Below are 18,511 nucleotides of genomic sequence, written 5' to 3' on the forward strand. Positions count from 1 at the left end.
ATGATGCTGATAACTACCGACCAAACTCAATGCTATTAAACTTGTCAAAATTGATTGAAAAACTTGTCCATGACTCATTCATGTCATATTTAACCAAACACTTGCTGTTACACACTAATCAATCAGGCTTTAGACAGAAACATTCATGTGAGAATGCCTTGATCTCCCTAACTGATAAATGGCTTCAAGCACTTGACCAAGGTAGAATAATAGGATCCGTATTATTTGTAGATTTCAGGAAAGCTTTAGACATGCTGGATCATGAAATCCTTTTGAAGAAACTGAAAATCTATCAATATGATGAAAGAATAGTTGGATAGTTTACTTCATACTTAAGTTAGAAAACACAACATTTAGATATGGAGTACAACAGGGCTCAATTCTGGGTCCATTACTATTTATTTTATTTATAATGACCTACTGCTTTTACTAAGAGACTCAATATCATCTACAGATCTTTATGCAGATGACACAACATTGTCAGACATCCAAAACACAAAGCATAAACTCTAAATTTCTTTACAGAATGCCCTGAACAAACTGGAAAACTAGTGCACATGCAATGGCATGGTGGTAAACACTGGTAAAACTAAATTATTACTTATCTCAACACGGCAAAAAAGGACAAATCTTGATAGTGATGTCCAACATGGAAGGAAAAAAATTTGCAAATGGTCTGTCATAATAGACTACTTGGTGTTCTGGTAGATAATAACCTATCATGGACTGAACATATCAAACATATCAGTAAAAAAAAGTCAATTCAAGTTTATGGCTTCTCAGTAGGATAAGACATTTTCTTACTGAAAGGTATAGAAAACTAGTTTATAATAGTTACATGCAACCCTATTTAGACTACTGTAATACAGTATGGGGTAATTCAAATGATAAAAACATAGCAAAGCTGGCACATCTTCAAAAAAGAGCATTTGGGCTAATATCAATCCAGAAAGAAAGCAAGGAAATGTTAGCTGATAAGTTAAAAACATTTCCTATTAAAGACAGAATCTGTTTGAGAAAAGCCAAATTAATGTACAGGATATCCAATAATAGTGCTCCTGAATATTTACAGTCACTATTTCAGTATTGGCTACCTGATAATACCGAATCCCACCTGTGATCCATGTCTACCAAACAGTATAAAATTCCCACACCAAATAAGGACCGCTCCGGTGGCCTAGTGGTTAGAGCATCCACCTCGGATGCGGGAGGTCGTGGATTTGATCCCCAGCCAAGTCATACCAAAGACGTACAAAAATGGTACTAACAGCTACCTCACTTGGCACTCAGCATTAAGAAGTAATAGGACTGTTCGACCCGGTGTCAGGATAATGTGACTGGGTGCAGCATCATGCTACATGTCTGCAGCATGATATCCCAGTGCTAGACACCACTATAAACTGCCACATTCAGACATTGTAGCGATATGACTGAAAAATTGTTAAAGCTACCTTAAAAATCCAAATCACACACATACACACAAACCAAATAAGGAAATTATTTTTAAAAAGGTTTCCGATACTCTGGACCTTTGCTCAGTGGAATAGTATTCCAGTTGAGATTAGAAATGCTCACTCTATTTCCTTCTTCCAAACCCAATATATCCAGTGGCTTCAGAGACGCAGCTTAAAAATAATTAAATTCCTTTGTATGGGGGTCTCAAGGTAGATTAGTTCTTAGCAAATTGTGTTACCCTCTTTAAATAAGGTCATTATTATTATTATTAGTAGAGATGCTCATATCAACATGGCATTTTCACTGAAAGACTTTTAATATAGTTGGGCTTAAAATGAAAATGTCACCGATCTGATGTGCAGTATGGCCACCATGGCAGCCATATTAAAAACCTTGTTTTTGCTACTCATCCTGAGTGGATGGTCATATCATCATGAGGTTTTCACCAAAAAAAGACTTCAAATGATGTCTAGCTGGTCCTTATTGAAAATGATACCAATATAACATCCAGTATGGCCACCAGGGCAGTCATCTTGAATATCTTATCTTGTCTACTTGAACACAAAGTCATATTGATGTGGGGTTTTCACCACAAGACTTATTATGCTGTCCAGTTAGTTTTAAATAAAGATGATTAATGTCTGATGTCCAGGATTTGCTACCACAGCAACTGTCTTTAAGATCTTGTTATTGCTGCTTCTGAATGGAAAGTCGTATCTTGAAAATAGTGTTATCTCTACTCCTCTCCAAATGGATGGTTATAACAACATGAGGTTTTCACAAATAGGCTTCATATGAGACCTGGTTAGTTCTAAATGGAAATGGTGTCAGGCATACATCTAGTATGGCTGCCATGATGGTCATCTTAAAAATCTTATTGCCACTACTCCCCCTTAACAGATGGTCATTATGACATTGGGTTTTCACCAAAGGACTTTAAATGGTAACAACTTTGTTTTCTCTGGAAATGATGCCAGTCTGACATCCAGTATGTGTACCATAATTAAGCAGCTGATTTGAAAATCTTGTTATTTCTGAAGAATATCAGAGATGGTTTCAACACTCAACAGTTTAAAGGAAGACCTAGGAAGTACTCTTGTTTGATGTGTGCTTTTATTTACTATGTAAGGAGGCATGAAGGTAGTTATTAAAATTTGCCAGACAGTTAGCTTTGTAGATTTACACAATGTCGTACATATTAGCTCATTTTTTTCCCTGGATGATGTTGTCAATTTTTGTAGTGAATATAACCATCCATGATTTGATTGTTGCAGTAATGTCATTGTATAGACATACAAACTGGCTGCATTATAACCTAAAATTTATAACATGAGAACAATTATTTTAGCCATATTTGCCTTCTGTCACACAAGAACAGTTATTGCAGTTGTGTTTGCCATGTACAACATGAGAACAGTTATTGCAGTTGTGTTTGCCGTGTACAACATGAGAACAGTTATTGCAATTGTTTGCCATGTACAACATGAGAACAGTTATTGCAGTTGTATTTGCCATGTACAACATGAAAATAGTTATTGCAGTTGTGTTTGCCATGTACAACATGAGGACAGTTATTGCAGTTGTATTTGCCATGTACAACATGAAAACAGTTATTGCAATTGTTTGCCATGTACAACATGAGAACAGTTATTGCAGTTGTATTTGCCATGTACAACATGAAAATAGTTATTGCAGTTGTGTTTGCCATGTACAACATGAGGACAGTTATTGCAGTTGTATTTGCCATGTACAACATGAAAACAGTTATTGCAGTTGTGTTTGCCATGTATAACATGAGAACAGTTATTGCAGTTGTGTTTGCCATGTATAACATGAGAACAGTTATTGCAGTTGTGTTTACCATGTATAACATGAGAACAGTTATTGCAGTTGTGTTTGCCATGTATAACATGAGAACAGCTATTGCAGTTGTGTTTGCCATGTATAACATGAGAACAGTTATTGCAGTTGTGTTTGCCATGTATAACATGAGAACAGTTATTGCAGTTGTGTTTGCCATGTATAACATGAGAACAGTTATTGCAGTTGTGTTTGCCATGTATAACATGAGAACAGCTATTGCAGTTGTGTTTGCCATGTATAACATGAGAACAGTTATTGCAATTGTGTTTGCCATGTATAACATGAGAACATTTATTGCAGTTGTGTTTGCCATGTATAACATGAGAACAGTTATTGCAGTTGTGTTTGCCATGTATAACATGAGAACAGTTATTACAGTTGTATTTGCCATGTGTAACAGACTCTTTTCACACTTATGATTGTCAAACTATCTGAACTTAAGATTCCTTTTACAATCTTTGTAACAGAAATCACTATTGGGAAGGTATTGCAGAATAATATGAGTGCAGTAAATTTCATATTTGCAGAATGATTGACTACCAGAGATTTATGCCATAGAATGGTGTAATGGAATATAGTCTCAATGACTAGATACCCCCACTTTGTATGAATGTTTGTTTTCTGGTCCATTTATCTAAATTTTTGTAGTAGTCATAGGGAATGGAAAAAAAAATATTAAGGTGCATGTGCACATTCTTATAGACTTACTGTATAATGCATAATTTTGTTTTGCCCTCAGAGATTATACCTAAGTTAGTGTGAGTAGGTTGTGAATTTGTCACAGGCTGACACCTGTTTGGGAATTATCCTCATTGTTAACAAACTGGTAGTATACCTTATATCTAGTATGTCTTGATAAAAGAGATATAATTACACTATTTATCTCTTTCACACATTATCACAGACTAGTCAATGTTTGGAATTTTTTCTCACCTGTTGTACAATATCTGAACTGAAGTGTGATGCATTCCTTACACCTTGTTATTCATTTGAACAACCTAGTGCGTGCACACACACAATGAGCATCTTACAAAGTGTATCATGTATATACCTATTTGTAGGTACGTTATATGTTTAATAATATCATATGTTCAGACTGTGGGATACGCCTTCAAACATAATGCCCTAGCAGATGAAGATATTAGTGCCTGGAATAGTTTTCATTATTGTTGTCAAGATTTTTCAGACAAGTACATTACTCTTTCATTATAAGGCATGAGAGCCATAGAGTATACCACCTCATAGCATTATTGCATTGTAATGAGGCATGAGATATATGTATATATTGAAGGCATATAGTTACATCCATAATAGTGAGGGAGTGTGGTATATTTGTATACAATGCAAATTCTACAAGACCAGTGGTGAAAAAGATAGTACAGAAGAACCTGCCTTGAAAGACCACCCCTTCTGACAAAAAATAATGGTTTCTCAAGACAGGTCATAACACTATATAAGCAATAAATGTGTGCATAGATAATAATGTGGTCTCTCAAGACAGGTGGTCATTCATAGCAGTGGTATCTCAATACAGGTTTTACTGTATTGTAATTGACTTGTGTTACAGTTCATGTAATTTTAAGGTATAATTTTGGACAGAAAGAAACAGATACACAGCCCAAATTAGAGTGAAAAATCTTAAGACAAAAAATTTGATCCATAATTCTAAAGCATACATTTGTGTGAGGAATAGCTTTGGCAGGCTTCTCATTATTAACTTGCCACTATCTATTACTGTGTACTGTTACAGTTAAGCCATCCATTATTAAGTGGCCACTGGCTATTACTGTGTACTATTCTAGTTGAGCTGTCCAGTCAGCTTTCCTCTGGCTATGACTGTGTGCTTTAAAGATTCTGATCCGTCTGCTTGTAATAGACTAATATGTTATATTTTTGTGATGCATTTAATTCTCCAGAGGGAGGGGGCCTGGGTTTTATTTTGTTTCCTTTAACTCTATATTTTTTCTTCAACTAATATAAGGTATTTAATTAGTAGTAAATGACAAAGGGAGAAACAGTTATACCAATTATTGAAACAGATATGGTGCTTTATCATGCATTAGTTCAGAATGTAATAATATTACTTGCAACTGCAGTATTTCAGCATCATTTGATTGGAATGATTGTACCTGTATAAGAGCCACTTATTTTATAAACATTGTACATGCTAACATGGGCATAATTACAAACCACATGGAAGGCATGGAATGACTGTACCAACACCAGGGCCATTTATTTTATAAACATTGTACATGCTAATATGGGCATAATTACAAACCACATGGAAGGCCTGCAATGAGAGTACCTACACCAGGGCTGCTTATTTTATAAACATTGTACATGCTAATATGGGCATAATTACAAACTACGTGGAAGGCCTGGAATGATCATACCTACACCAGGGCCGCTTATTTTATAAACATTGTACATGCTAATATGGGCATAATTACAAACCACATGGAAGGCCTGCAATGAGAGTACCTACACCAGGGCTGCTTATTTTATAAACATTGTACATGCTAATATGGGCATAATTACAAACTACGTGGAAGGCCTGGAATGATCATACCTACACCAGGGCTGCTTATTTTATAAACATTGTACATGCTAATATGGGCATAATTACAAACCACATGGAAGGCCTGGAATGACAGTACCTACACCAGGGCCATTTATTTTATAAACATTGTACATGCTAATATGGGCAGAATTACAAACCACATGGGGGGCCCTGAGTGGCCGAGTGGTCTAAAGCGCTCTCCGTTACGGATTACTGCTGTCTCACCTCTGTCTGCGTAGGTTTGAATCTCGGATTCAATGTGGGTATGTGAGAAAGCTTGCCGGTAGCTTCTCGAGGGTCGGTGGTTCTTTCCAGGGATTTCCCAGTTTCTTCCTCCACAATTAATACTGGCTACCATGTATAGCCTATCATTGGCTGAAAAATGGCATTAAACCCTACAACAACAACAACAACAACAAACCACATGGAAGGCCTGGAATGACAGTACCAACACCAGGGCCACTTATTTTATAAACATTGTACATGCTAATATGGGCATAATTACGAACTACATGGAAGGCCTGGAATGACAGTACCAACACCAGGGCCACTTATTTTATAAACATTGTACATGCTAATATGGGCATAATTACGAACTACATGGAAGGCCTGGAATGACAGTACCAACACCAGGGCCACTTATTTTATAAACATTGTACATGCTAATATGAGCATAACTACAAACCACATGGAAAGCCAATTGTTATACAAATATTGTATATACTTAGTTGGAAGTATTTGCAAACCACGGAGAAGGCCCCTCTGATACTGACTAATTGCAAAATAAGAAATGTGAATAATTCTCCTATGCATGTATTAATGTAGAAACTAGTCATACCATGGAAAATAGTATACATAAATTTGTACATATGTGTATGAATAAGATAAAACAAAGATTTAATTAATAATAACACAGCATACAAGAGACAAATTAAGAAAAGATGAAAAACTTAAATATGTTTCTAAGGACAAAATTTTTTGGTATTCTAGTTGTCAGTAATTTACTTTGGTCTGTCTGATCAAATAAGTCTCATTACAAAGCAAACAAACTCCTATCTTTGGCTACTAAGAAAAATAAAGTATTTCATTCCAAAACAGTACCATGTCATGTTTTACAAGAGTTACATTCACTCTCATTTGACTATGGTAATATCATATGGGGAAATACCACAATGTTAATATTAAGTAACAAATTTCAGCTGCAAAAATGAGCCTATACAATAATGCTAAACAGGCAACCTGTAAATATTATATTATTAAAAATTATAAGACAATTATTACTTTAAACATCCTACCTTTTCAAGAATGACTTTGTGTACGTAATGCCAAAATAAAGTTTCTCTTCAGTCAGTCCTGTTTATTTAAGAAATAATTTTACATGCAGAGAAACCAGCAGCACTTCAAACCTTAGATCAATTATGGTCAGAATTCGAAAACCAAAGAACCTAAGTGTAAAAACAGTTTCCATTTCTCTGGGGCCATTAAATTAAATATTATCTGAAAAGAAATCAAAGAAATTTCTATCATATTAGCTTTTCACCATAGGTATACTGAATGGATGAAATCTAAATTTAATAGCCCATCGCTTATCCACCTCCTCCAGCTACATATTGTTATAAAAAGTATTGGTCAGTTATAATGTGTTATGCAGGAGTTTAACTTTGACTAGTGAACACTGTTAGTAACTTAATGTGTTAGTGTGTGTACAATTTACATGCATAGTTAACTAGTCTGGGTTTGTAATTTCTATGTACATGACTTATGTATGCAACATCTATGTGTGAGATCAGTAGTGATTGATTGCACCTGTATATATCCGTACATATATCTTAGAGGGCCTCAAGGTAGATTAGTTCTGTTTTGTAACTAATTGAGTTGCCCTCATTAAATAGTCTTTATTATTATTATTATTATTATTACATGTATTATTAGTGTTATTATTATAGTTCATTTTTCTTCAGTTCAAACACTTCACCAGTTTAAAGGTCTGTGATTGCATCCGAGACTGTGATTACAAGATTTTGTTAAAATACACTCAGATCATTTTAATTTGAATTTCAAGAAAAATCAGACTTTTTCTTTTTTTAAAGACAAATTGACTATTTAGGTTTTAAAACTAGTAACTGAAGGCCCATAGTAAAACTAGTAACTGAAGTATTAAAACTAGTAATTGAAGGCCCATAGTAAAACTAGTAACTGAAGGCGCATAGTCCAACTGCTGTGAAGTGAACAAAATCACTGCATTATTGTCACTAACAAATTTTACCTCAATAGTCATGTTAGTTATAGTCAAAGAAGGCTGCCATCCCAACAATTATAAAAAGTATATTTCAGACATGTCACTCGATGTTTTGAAAGGACCATTCCCATCATAACAGTTCTGAAATTTAGATTTCAGACATGTTATTCAATGTTTTAAAATGCTCATTCAAAATTTTTAAACGATTTCTATACATATCAGTTATTCTGAGCACAAAGTTTAACCCTTTCAAGCATGTTTAACATTTTTCCAGTTTTTATTATTGATTGTATCAATACATAACAATTTATGCATTTGTAACCTTAGTAATTTGAGTTGTCAAAGTTACTTTCATGGTGTTTGCATTCATTACTATATTTATATGTTATTGAAGTGGAAATACATATATTTGAAAATGATATTTGAGGTAAGTGATATGTGTGTTTGTTTTTCTTTAGAATAATATCAGTTTTTATAGTGATACATGTTTATGTTTCATTAGAACGATATCTGTTTTTATAGTGATATATGTTCATTTTTCATTAGAATGATATCTGTTCTTATAGTGGTATGTGTTCATTTTTCATTAGAATGATATTCATTCTTATAGTGATATGTTTTATTTTTCATTCAAATGATGTTTTTATTGTGATATATTCATTCATTTTTCATTAGAGATATCTGTTTTGAAAGTTTATTGCTATATGCTTCTGTAACATTACCACAGTTAACGAACTGTCCAATATTTACATCACAGTGCAAGAGAAGTTGCATTCCTTTTTTTTATTTTCTGTGAATGACAAGACAAATCTGAAGAAAAAAATCAAATCTGTTTATAATAAATAGATCTGATGGACACTGGCATGATGTCATATTCTGTTGCCCTTTGGATTGACCAATCAGATTACAGCTTTCGTATTCCTGAAAGTGAAAATCCATTATTCAGAACATTTAACTACCTGATGGGGTTTGACATCATGGATGAGTTGATAAATTGCATTATTTCCTTTGGTGATAATGTATGCAAATTGTAATTAAAGGACAATAGTAGAATTAACCATGAGCTACAGGAAATAAACTTTAAAATAATGGACATTATTTTGTCTTTCCATCCCTCAAATGAAGTAAAACAGATAGGCTGCTTGAAGCATGTATGCAGACTGTTTATTTTTCTACATTTGCCTAGGTGACTGCAATGCACATTCATTTTAAATTCAGCTCTTTAAAAAAATCACAAGGTAGCAGTTATATTTTTTTTAGAGGAAATCTGAAAGTATTTTTCAAATATGAAACATCTCTGTTTTTATTCGTTTGAGAAAATAATTTCTTTCCAGTTGAATATTGTTTGTATTTAAATGCTTGCCACTAATCTGACCCTGGACCGCTCCAGTGGCCTAGTGGATAGAGCATCTGCCTCAGATGTAGGAGGTTGTGGGTTTGAACCCTGGCCGAGTCATACCAGAAACTTATAAAAATGGTACTAACAGCTGCCTCGCTTGGCACTCAGCATTAAGAGTTAAGTGTCAGGACTGGTTGGCCTGGTATCAGGATAATGTGACTGGGTGGGATATCATGCTACATATCTGCGGCATGATGCCCCAGTGCTAGACATCACTATCAACTGTCACACTGCAGACATCGTAGCAATATGACTGAAAAATTGTTGAAGCTACATTAAAAACTAAATCACACATGCACATTAATCAGACTCGGAAATTGCAATACAAAATCATTTGTATTTGAACATGTAAAAGAAAGCGGAAAAGGAAATAAAAAGACTCTTGGATTGTTGTAGTGGAGGTGTCTTTGATACTTAAAGAAACTTTCCACATTAATTATTTTTGTTATAGTACCATGGAAATGAAAGCATTACTTAATTTGTTTGCCACACCATATAATATGATTATTGTTATTACCGTATATACTTGCTTATAAGAGCAATCCAACTGCAAAGTACACAGACCCAGATCTACCATCTCATAATCTGACAGCATATCTGGGTCTCTGCAGATTGTTATGAGTAATCTGTATAACAAACAAGATATACCCTGATCTGCAGATACATTATGCTAAGGCAGATCAGGATCTTTTTGTTTGCAGTTTGACTAAATTTTTATATGGGAGTATATATATTAGTATAAAAATTGAGAGTGTTGGACCAGTGTACTTTTAGTAGGAGAGTTTACATAAGCAGAGACTAAGGGAATATGTCATTTGTGGATTATCCTTGTTTGTTTTCTTTTAAAAGCCATGGTGTTCAAAGTGTCCACTGGAGCAAAACTGTGCCAGAGGGTCACTGTTTCCTGTGTGCAATTCACGAGAAAAACATTTCTATATGGAAGGTGGATGGAAGCCTGCCCAAACTCAATTTCAAACAAGTCAGGAAGGTCAACATTAAACCAATACCTCAAGGTGAGAGATAGACAACAGTTAGTCCGTCTTTTGAAGCAAGGGAGATTAGAAATTGGAAGATATTTTTGTCATACATTCATTTTTAGTACACATAGTTGTGACACCTTTTTTGTCTTCTGCAAGATGTTGGGATCAAAGTAGATGAGAGCTGTTGTACTAATTCACACAGATGAAAACATATTATGTACATACAGCCTCACTGAATCCCAATCATTTTCCTTCCTAGGTCACAGTTTGGAGTGGGTTTCATGGCACCCTCCCAGTGGGGAGGGGGCTGAGGTGGCAAACTTGCATATATACATGTATGTTTGTTGTGAAGTTTTTTTAATTGAGCTCATGGCTTTTGCACACTATATAAATACTGTTATATGTGAAATCATGAAACTTTGTGAGAGTATACATCTTCATGAGTATTGAATCCTTCTCACAAAAGTAGGACACTGTGACCCATATTTCACACTTCCCTGATTTAATAATAATAATAATAATAATGAAGACTGTATTTAAAGAAGGTAACTCAATTAGTTACAAAACTAATCTACCTTGAGGCATTCTAGCTGTTATCTACAACATATACAGTATATGTAACATGATGTGAAGAATCTGGCTTGACATTAAATCAAAATATGAAGCCTGGAACATGTGAACACATAAACATATATAAAATATAAAATATCATCCTACATTGAAAAATTCAACTGAGAAAATAATGCTAAAGTACAAAAAGCAGGTGATACTTGTATTACTAGAACTGTTCAATTGTCTTAAGATTTCATCCATTTAAGACACTGATTATGAAAAGAAGAAATGGTAGGAGCCTGCCTTATGTTACTGGGTATGTTGTTCCATACCAGTGAACCAGTATTTTGAGAACTACTTTTGAACATTTTCTTCTTTGGCCTTGGTATAGTGTAATTTTTACTTCTTATGGACCTTAAATTTGGAGTACCATCAGCATCTCTTTGGTGAAAGATATTGCTTAGATAGACAGGAATGGCTTTTCTGGATACTTTATACATCAGTTTGGCCTTTCTAAGAAATATTCTTTCATGTATTGTTAAAATCTTTATATTATTCATTGCATCCTGAAAATTGTCTATACACTGATCTAGAATTATATGGCATGCCGTCTTTTCAAGTCTTAAAAGTTCTGTTATGTTTGAATTAGAGATAATACCCCAAATTACATTACAGTAGTCCAGATATGGCTGAATGTAACTTTTATTATTGATGATCTTATACTGAAGAGGAATGTATGTTTTGATTTTCTTTAGTAGCCACAGCTAATAATTAACCATTTTTTGAAACATGCTTAATTGGAACAGACCAAGTAAGATTGTTATTCATGAATACACCAAGAACTTTACCCTGAGAGGTCATATTAAGGCTCACATTGTCAAATAGAAGCTGGAGTTTGTCGCTATCCAGCCATGCTTGTTTTTGTTGTGTTGTAACTAGTAGGGCTTTCGTTTTTTTCTGTATATATGATCATACTGTTTTCCTTGCACCATGCTTGAAGTCTGTTGAGAGCATCTTGTAAGTTCTTTTCAAGTACAGTTTTGGTTTTACCCATCTCAGACAGTATAGTATCATCTGCATAGAGGTCAGTGGAAGAAATTGAAGTTCCTATCTTAAGAGGTAAGTCGTTGATAAATAGAATGAATAACAGAGGTCCAAGGATAGAGCCCTGTGGTACTCCACAATTAATATTATACTTGTAGAAAGTTTACCATTTAAAGATAATTTTTGTACTCTGTCTCTTGTCAGAAAAAAAAAAGTGTTGAGAGTTTTCATTGCATTGATAGATTTTTAGTTTTTCAAGCAGTATTTCATGGTCTACAAGATCAAAAGCTTTACAAAAACCAACCATGTTGCCTTCCATTTCTTCTTTTATCTAATGTTTTCAGCCATTTATCAGTCAAAGATACTTAGTGCAGTTTCACATGACTGATTCTGTCAAAAGCCAGTCTGATTATCATGAATAAGATCATAAGTGTTCAAATAGTTGAGAAAAGAATCATGTACATGTTTTTCTAGTAATTTGGAGAAACAAGGAAGGATAGAGATGGGTCTGTAGTTATTTACATCATCTTTTGTTCCTGCTTTATGCAATGGTATAACCTTGGCAGTTTTCCATGTTTGTGGAAATTTATTAGACCTAATACTTTCATTGCAAATGAAAAGCTATGCTCTCTACAATTTCAGATGCAGCTACCTTTTAGTAGCCTTGGTCCAATCATATCAAGTCCTGTAGCTTTACAATCATCCATTTTTTACATTTATTTGAACAGAAGTTCAGGACAAGTTTCAGGAATTTCAAACTTTATATTCTTTGGTATTTTTTAGCACTAAAATTCTTGAGTTCCAGATAGATCAAGTTCTGTGCTCTTGAAGTTTTTCAGCAATGTGAACGAAATGTTATGAAAAATATTTGAGATGTCAGTTAGATTGTTTGTATAAATGCCCTCATGACTGAGGGATAAAATTACAGTTTTACATTTCCCTGCTTCAAGCTCTTTATAAACTCTCAAGATAGTTTTTGGGTTGTTTCTATTTTCATCCAGTACTTTTTTGTAGTGCATTTGTTTGGCTTGATGAATGATTTTAGAAACTTTATTCCTCCAAATTCTATATTCAGCTTGATTTCCCAGATATTTTAGTTGGTCTCTTTGCAGTATTGCATCTAAAAAATTTGGGGAGATCCAGCCTGGCTGGCGGTCTTTCTTTATCCTGTGTGTTTTTAAAGGGGTGTGACTGTTTACTGTTTTTATGAAAAGATCTGACCAGGTATCCAAAACATCATCAATATCTTCAAAGATTTGGATTGTATTCCATGGAATCTGTTTCAGGTCTTCCAGGAATTTAACATTCTCAAAGTTTTGAAAAGATCTATAAGTAATGGATTTATGGATATTATTTTTGTTGTTGTTGATTTGCCATTGACTTTATGTGTTAGAAAGATTAAAAGTGGTCACTTATACCAATCTTTGAAACCATTGGTAGAAATATGGTCTATAAGCGTTTTAGAGGTAGATGTTACTCTGGTGGATTCATTTACTAGTTGCTCCATAGTAATGAAGCAATAAAATCCATCCAGTTCACTTTTATCTAATCATTGAGAAGGTCTCTATTTATATTGCCCAAGTATGTAAAATTCTTTCTCTTCGCTTGCAATTTTATCTATTTGAAGTTCAAAGTATTCACACCAGTCATCATGTGATGATGGGGTCTGTATACAAAACTAACTTAGTAGGGATTAGCTTTTTCTGGAGTGAACTGTAGCCATATGGATTATATTTCCTGTATTTCTAGGTCTTCCCGTCTTTTAGTAACAGTACCAGTTTTAACATGCACAAGGAGCCCACCTCCTCCTGCTTTCCTATCCCTTCAATAAGGTTTGTCATGGCCATTGATATACAAGAAATTTTTACCCTGGTTTTCTGTCAGCACTGTTTCCAAGAGTCCAGATGTATATTATTTTGGAGAGGTTAGCAGTAACTTTACTTGATCCATCATTTCACGAATACCTTGAATATTTAAATGACCTATGTGTAAACCCTTACTAGAAACTCCTAAAAATTCATGAGATTTACATCATTGCTACTAGAGGCACTCAAGGAGACATTAACAGTGTAAAAACTATCTTCACAATGATCATTGCTACAATTATTATTAACACATTGGTTTTTCTGCAACAGCATCTTCTAAGTTTATAATCATTGTATAAATCTGAACTGAATATGTACAAGTAGCTAGTATATCTCCACATTCTGAACAGCGATCAGCAAGGGGATCAAATCAGTTTTGGCAAGGGAAGCCTGGTGTATATGACAGTCATTGATTACTTGACTGGAGTTCAGTCTTGAGCACTCATCATTCCAGAATAATCAAACCAGATGATTGTATGCATCTCTCTTTGTATCACATGATTTTAACAAAGGAAAGTCACTGTGAATTGCATTTCAGTTTACTGGTTTATGTTTAGTATTTGTTCTTGACATCATAGGTGTGTTTTTCTCCTGTGTCAGACTGTTATAACTTGAATCATGAAATTTGGTGAAGGTATGCATCTTGGTGAATACTCCATCCTTACCTTAAAAATAAGTTACTGTGACCCATATTCATTTGAATTATGAAACTAGATGACTGTATATGTCTCCTAGAACTACAGACACATAAAAAGTAAGTGACCTAAATTTCACATTTGACTGACTTAAGTTACTGCATTTAGGTGATGACCACATACATTTTTGGCATACTGTATGTGTTGTATTCTACCTAGGATCATGAATTTTAGTGAGTGTCTTGATAAGCTCCACATCTGAGTGCAAAAATAGTTCTTTGCAATCTACATATACATTTCATGCTGGAGGCATGGTGGCTTAGTGGTCGGCATACTGGAATAGCAACCAAATGGGTGTGGGTTCAGATCCTACCATCAGATCAGCCAGTTGCCATGGCACTAAATAATGTTGTGCTGTTATGCTATAAAACACCATACCACCATTCCATGCATCAGTGACTTTGTTGAAATTTTGTGTTTAAAGTTCATTTATTGAGTTTGATACACCTTGATAATTGTTAGTACTACAATTTTACCACTGAAGGTTACTGACCTATATTTGCTAACACAGGTTAAGTATTTGTGTTTATGATCTAACAGATTTTTCCAGGCTGTATATTATTTTTCTATGTTATGTATGTCCTAGCCTACTCAAGGCCTATTCTGACTACAGCATTTGGAAGTTGGAATAATTACATTTATTGTTGATAAACATTCCATATTAATGACTATATATATGATGATATGAGTGAGTAAAGGAATTGGATGAGTTGACTGTATTCTCCATGCTTATGTGACACCTCATCTGTAGTGGCTAAACAGAAGGTTTCTTCAACTGTGAACTTTGCCTCAATTCATTATATTGATAATCTAGTTAGTTACTAGACCAGTCTGTACTTGTAAAGAAAATGGTGCCACAGGTTACAGTATGTGTTGTGGATGTTATATGATGGACAGTGCTAGAGCTGATGGCTCTTTCAAACTTTAAAACATGTTTTATCAGAAAAAAGGACAAATCAACACTATAAACTTTAGAAGCATATGAGAGTAATGTAATAAAGTATACTGTGACCATGAGCAAGCTTATTGCAGAATTCCAGTTTGCAATCATTCAGCAGAAGTTACACATGTGGACTAGTTAAAGTGACTGCTGAAAACATATAACTTTTCAGTATATTTTTTGTTTGTATTCTGGTTCTAATCAATATGGCTTTTGCCCTTTTTAACGAGAATTTTGAGGGGCCCCGAGTGGCCTAGTGGTCTAAAGTACTCTATGTTATGGATCACTGCCATCTCACCTCTGTCTGCATGAGTTCAAGTCTTGGATTCGGCCAATGTGGGTTTACGAGAAAGCTTGCCAGTAGCTTCTCACGGGTTGGTGGTTCTTTCTGGGGTTTTCCCAGGTCCGTCCTCCACCACTAATACTGGCTGCCATGTATAGCCTATCATGTGCTGAAAAATGGCTATAAATCGCACAACAACAAAAATTTTGATCAGCTGCAGAAGTCCACTTTAGTAAAAAGAAATGTATCTTTCTTGTATGTTCTGTAATTCTGGCGTGTAATATATTGATTACACTTTTTACACCAAAATTACACTTTTTTTGCCACTGACAATTGCAGTAATTACACTTATACCTCTCAGGGTGTTGGTAATGCAGAAATAGTGTTCCTTAAACTTTCAGCATCATGTATTGCTTATCTTTATGTGCATGCACATATAAATCATTATGTTAAATAAATCAGTCTACTGTTTTACATACAAGAGGGGTCAGATGGATGTTTGTGTTGTTCAAGCATAGAGTTTCAGCAAAATGACAAAGATGAATTTGGCTAATATCTGTCATGCAGTGTTAATATTTTTAGAGTGAAGATTTTATTGAACACTGGATGTCAGTGTAGAGCTGTTGAGTACAGTGGGTATCGGTGTAGAATTGTTGAGTATAGTATCATTATAAAACTTTTGAGCACTCTGTGTCATTGTAGAACTAAATTTTTTACAATTTCAGGGTGTGTATGGAACCTTGATGCTAGAGATGTTTTAAGTATTTTTAGTGCTCAGCAGTGTAGAACTGCTGAGTACTGTGGGCATCAGTGTAGAACTGTTGAGTACTGTGGGTGTCAGTGTAGAACTATTTTTTAATACAATTTCAGGGTGTGTATGGAACCCTGGTGCTAGGGATATCTTGTGTATTCTTAGTGCCCTGCAGTGTAGAACTGTTGAGTACTGTGGGTGTCAGTGTAGAACTGTTTTTTTTTTTTTTACAATTTCAGGATGTGTATGGAACCCTGGTGCTAGAGATGTCTTGTGTATTCTTAGTGCCCAGCAGTGTAGTTTCTACCATCAGCACCTAACAGAGAAAACCAGCCACGTTCTACCTCAGCTTGAAAGGTTTGTTTTCTTATTAATTTGATGGACTATACTGATAACTAATTTCACAGTGTTGTCTGTATTTATCATTACCTTGAGAAAGAAAAGAAAAGCAAACTAGAAAAGCAAATGGAGAACTCTACCAATCCTGCCATCTTGTACTAAAACTGCCTATATTCTGTACTGTATATCCAGCAGCTGCACTTTGCTTATTTTCTATGGGAAGGCAACTCTGTTTTCCTGCCAGTCACATATCACATATTAGTATAAGTTGTCCAGAGGATATATATATGGCTTTCCATACTAGTATTGGCTGTCCAGAAGATATATCTGTTTGGGTTTCCATACAAGTATTTGTTGTCCATATGATATATCTTGATTGGGTTTCCATACTAATATAGCTTGTCTAGAGGATATATCTGGCTTGGGTTTCCATTTAAGTATAGCTTGTCTAGAGGATATATTTGATTTGGGTTTCCATGCTAGTACAGGTTGTTCAGAGAAAATATTTGATTTGGGTTTCCATACTGGTATTGCTTGTCTAGAGGATATATCTGATTTGGGTTTCCATACTAGTATTGGTTGTCTAGAGGATATATCTGGCTTGGGTTTCCATATTAGTATAGGTTGTCCAGAGGATATATCTGATTTGGGTTTCCATTCAAGTATAGCTTGTCTAGAGGATATATCTGGCTTGGGTTTCCATATTAGTATAGCTTGTCTAGAGGATATATCTGGTTTGGGTTTCCATACTAGTATGGCTTGTCGTAAGAATATATATGGTTTGGTTTTCCATCCCAGTATAGGTTTTCCAGTTCCAGAGGATATATCAGGTTTGGGTTTCCATTGCGTAGTAATGAAAGCCATAGAAGGCTGGGTGAACAAAGTAAGAAACATGCATAGTGCATATTGGTCTGTAGGCATCTTGTATATAAGCACCCACATTTGTCTTCTCTAATTCTGTGTGTCCCTGCTGCTAAAGAAGAGGTTGCAAGTTTGAAACTCGCTGCAGCATCTCTTAAATTTTTTAATACTCATTTTCTAATTTATTTTCAAACTTTCTTTTAAACTTACACCTTCCAGTTTTTGTAATCATTTTTTGTTACTATTTTTTATTCCCATCGGGGGACAGACAATTAATCTAGTTTGAAAATAAAATCCAGGACCAGATTTTTCCAAAGAGAGTTTAGGATATGACATTTCGAAAACAGAGTGCTGGCTTAAGTTTCATTCTTGCTTCCCTGAGTTGCCCTCAATATTTTTCCAACTTTAATTTTCAAATGGTTCTCAGGTTTTGTTCACAGACTTACAAACACAATAAAAATAGGAACCCTTCCTCTTCATCTGTTAGAGCTTCACCTTGCCTTTGTTGGGGGATGCCCACCAATCTGTAGTTCACCCAGCATTTCTTATGTATTGTCTTGTCCTTTCCACAGAATCATTCTACTCTCTATATCTGGTGCCCCATCCTTTTTGTTCATACTGCTTTCCTTGAGGGCTTCCTACCTTTACGTGGTTCAGCCAGTGTCCTCTGGGGTCTGCCCAGTCT

The 18,511-nt window shown here is 34.8% G+C and overlaps 1 protein-coding gene across 1 annotated transcript in view; it reads left to right on the forward strand.

Annotated features, from left to right (window-relative positions):
* The window catches only part of LOC149786297 (WD repeat and coiled-coil-containing protein-like), a 127,661-nt gene that overhangs the window by 43,362 nt on the left and 65,788 nt on the right, over window positions 1-18,511 (forward strand). The window contains exons 3-4 of the mRNA XM_089976681.1: window positions 10,366-10,529; window positions 16,866-16,983. Coding sequence (XP_089832807.1) covers window positions 10,366-10,529; window positions 16,866-16,983 — 282 coding nt within the window. The remainder of the gene's footprint in view (window positions 1-10,365; window positions 10,530-16,865; window positions 16,984-18,511) is intronic.

The sequence above is a fragment of the Sinohyriopsis cumingii genome, chromosome 12 (genome assembly GCF_028554795.1).
Source record: "Sinohyriopsis cumingii isolate HCF-2022 chromosome 12, ASM2855479v2, whole genome shotgun sequence".
Classification (NCBI taxonomy): domain Eukaryota; kingdom Metazoa; phylum Mollusca; class Bivalvia; order Unionida; family Unionidae; genus Sinohyriopsis; species Sinohyriopsis cumingii.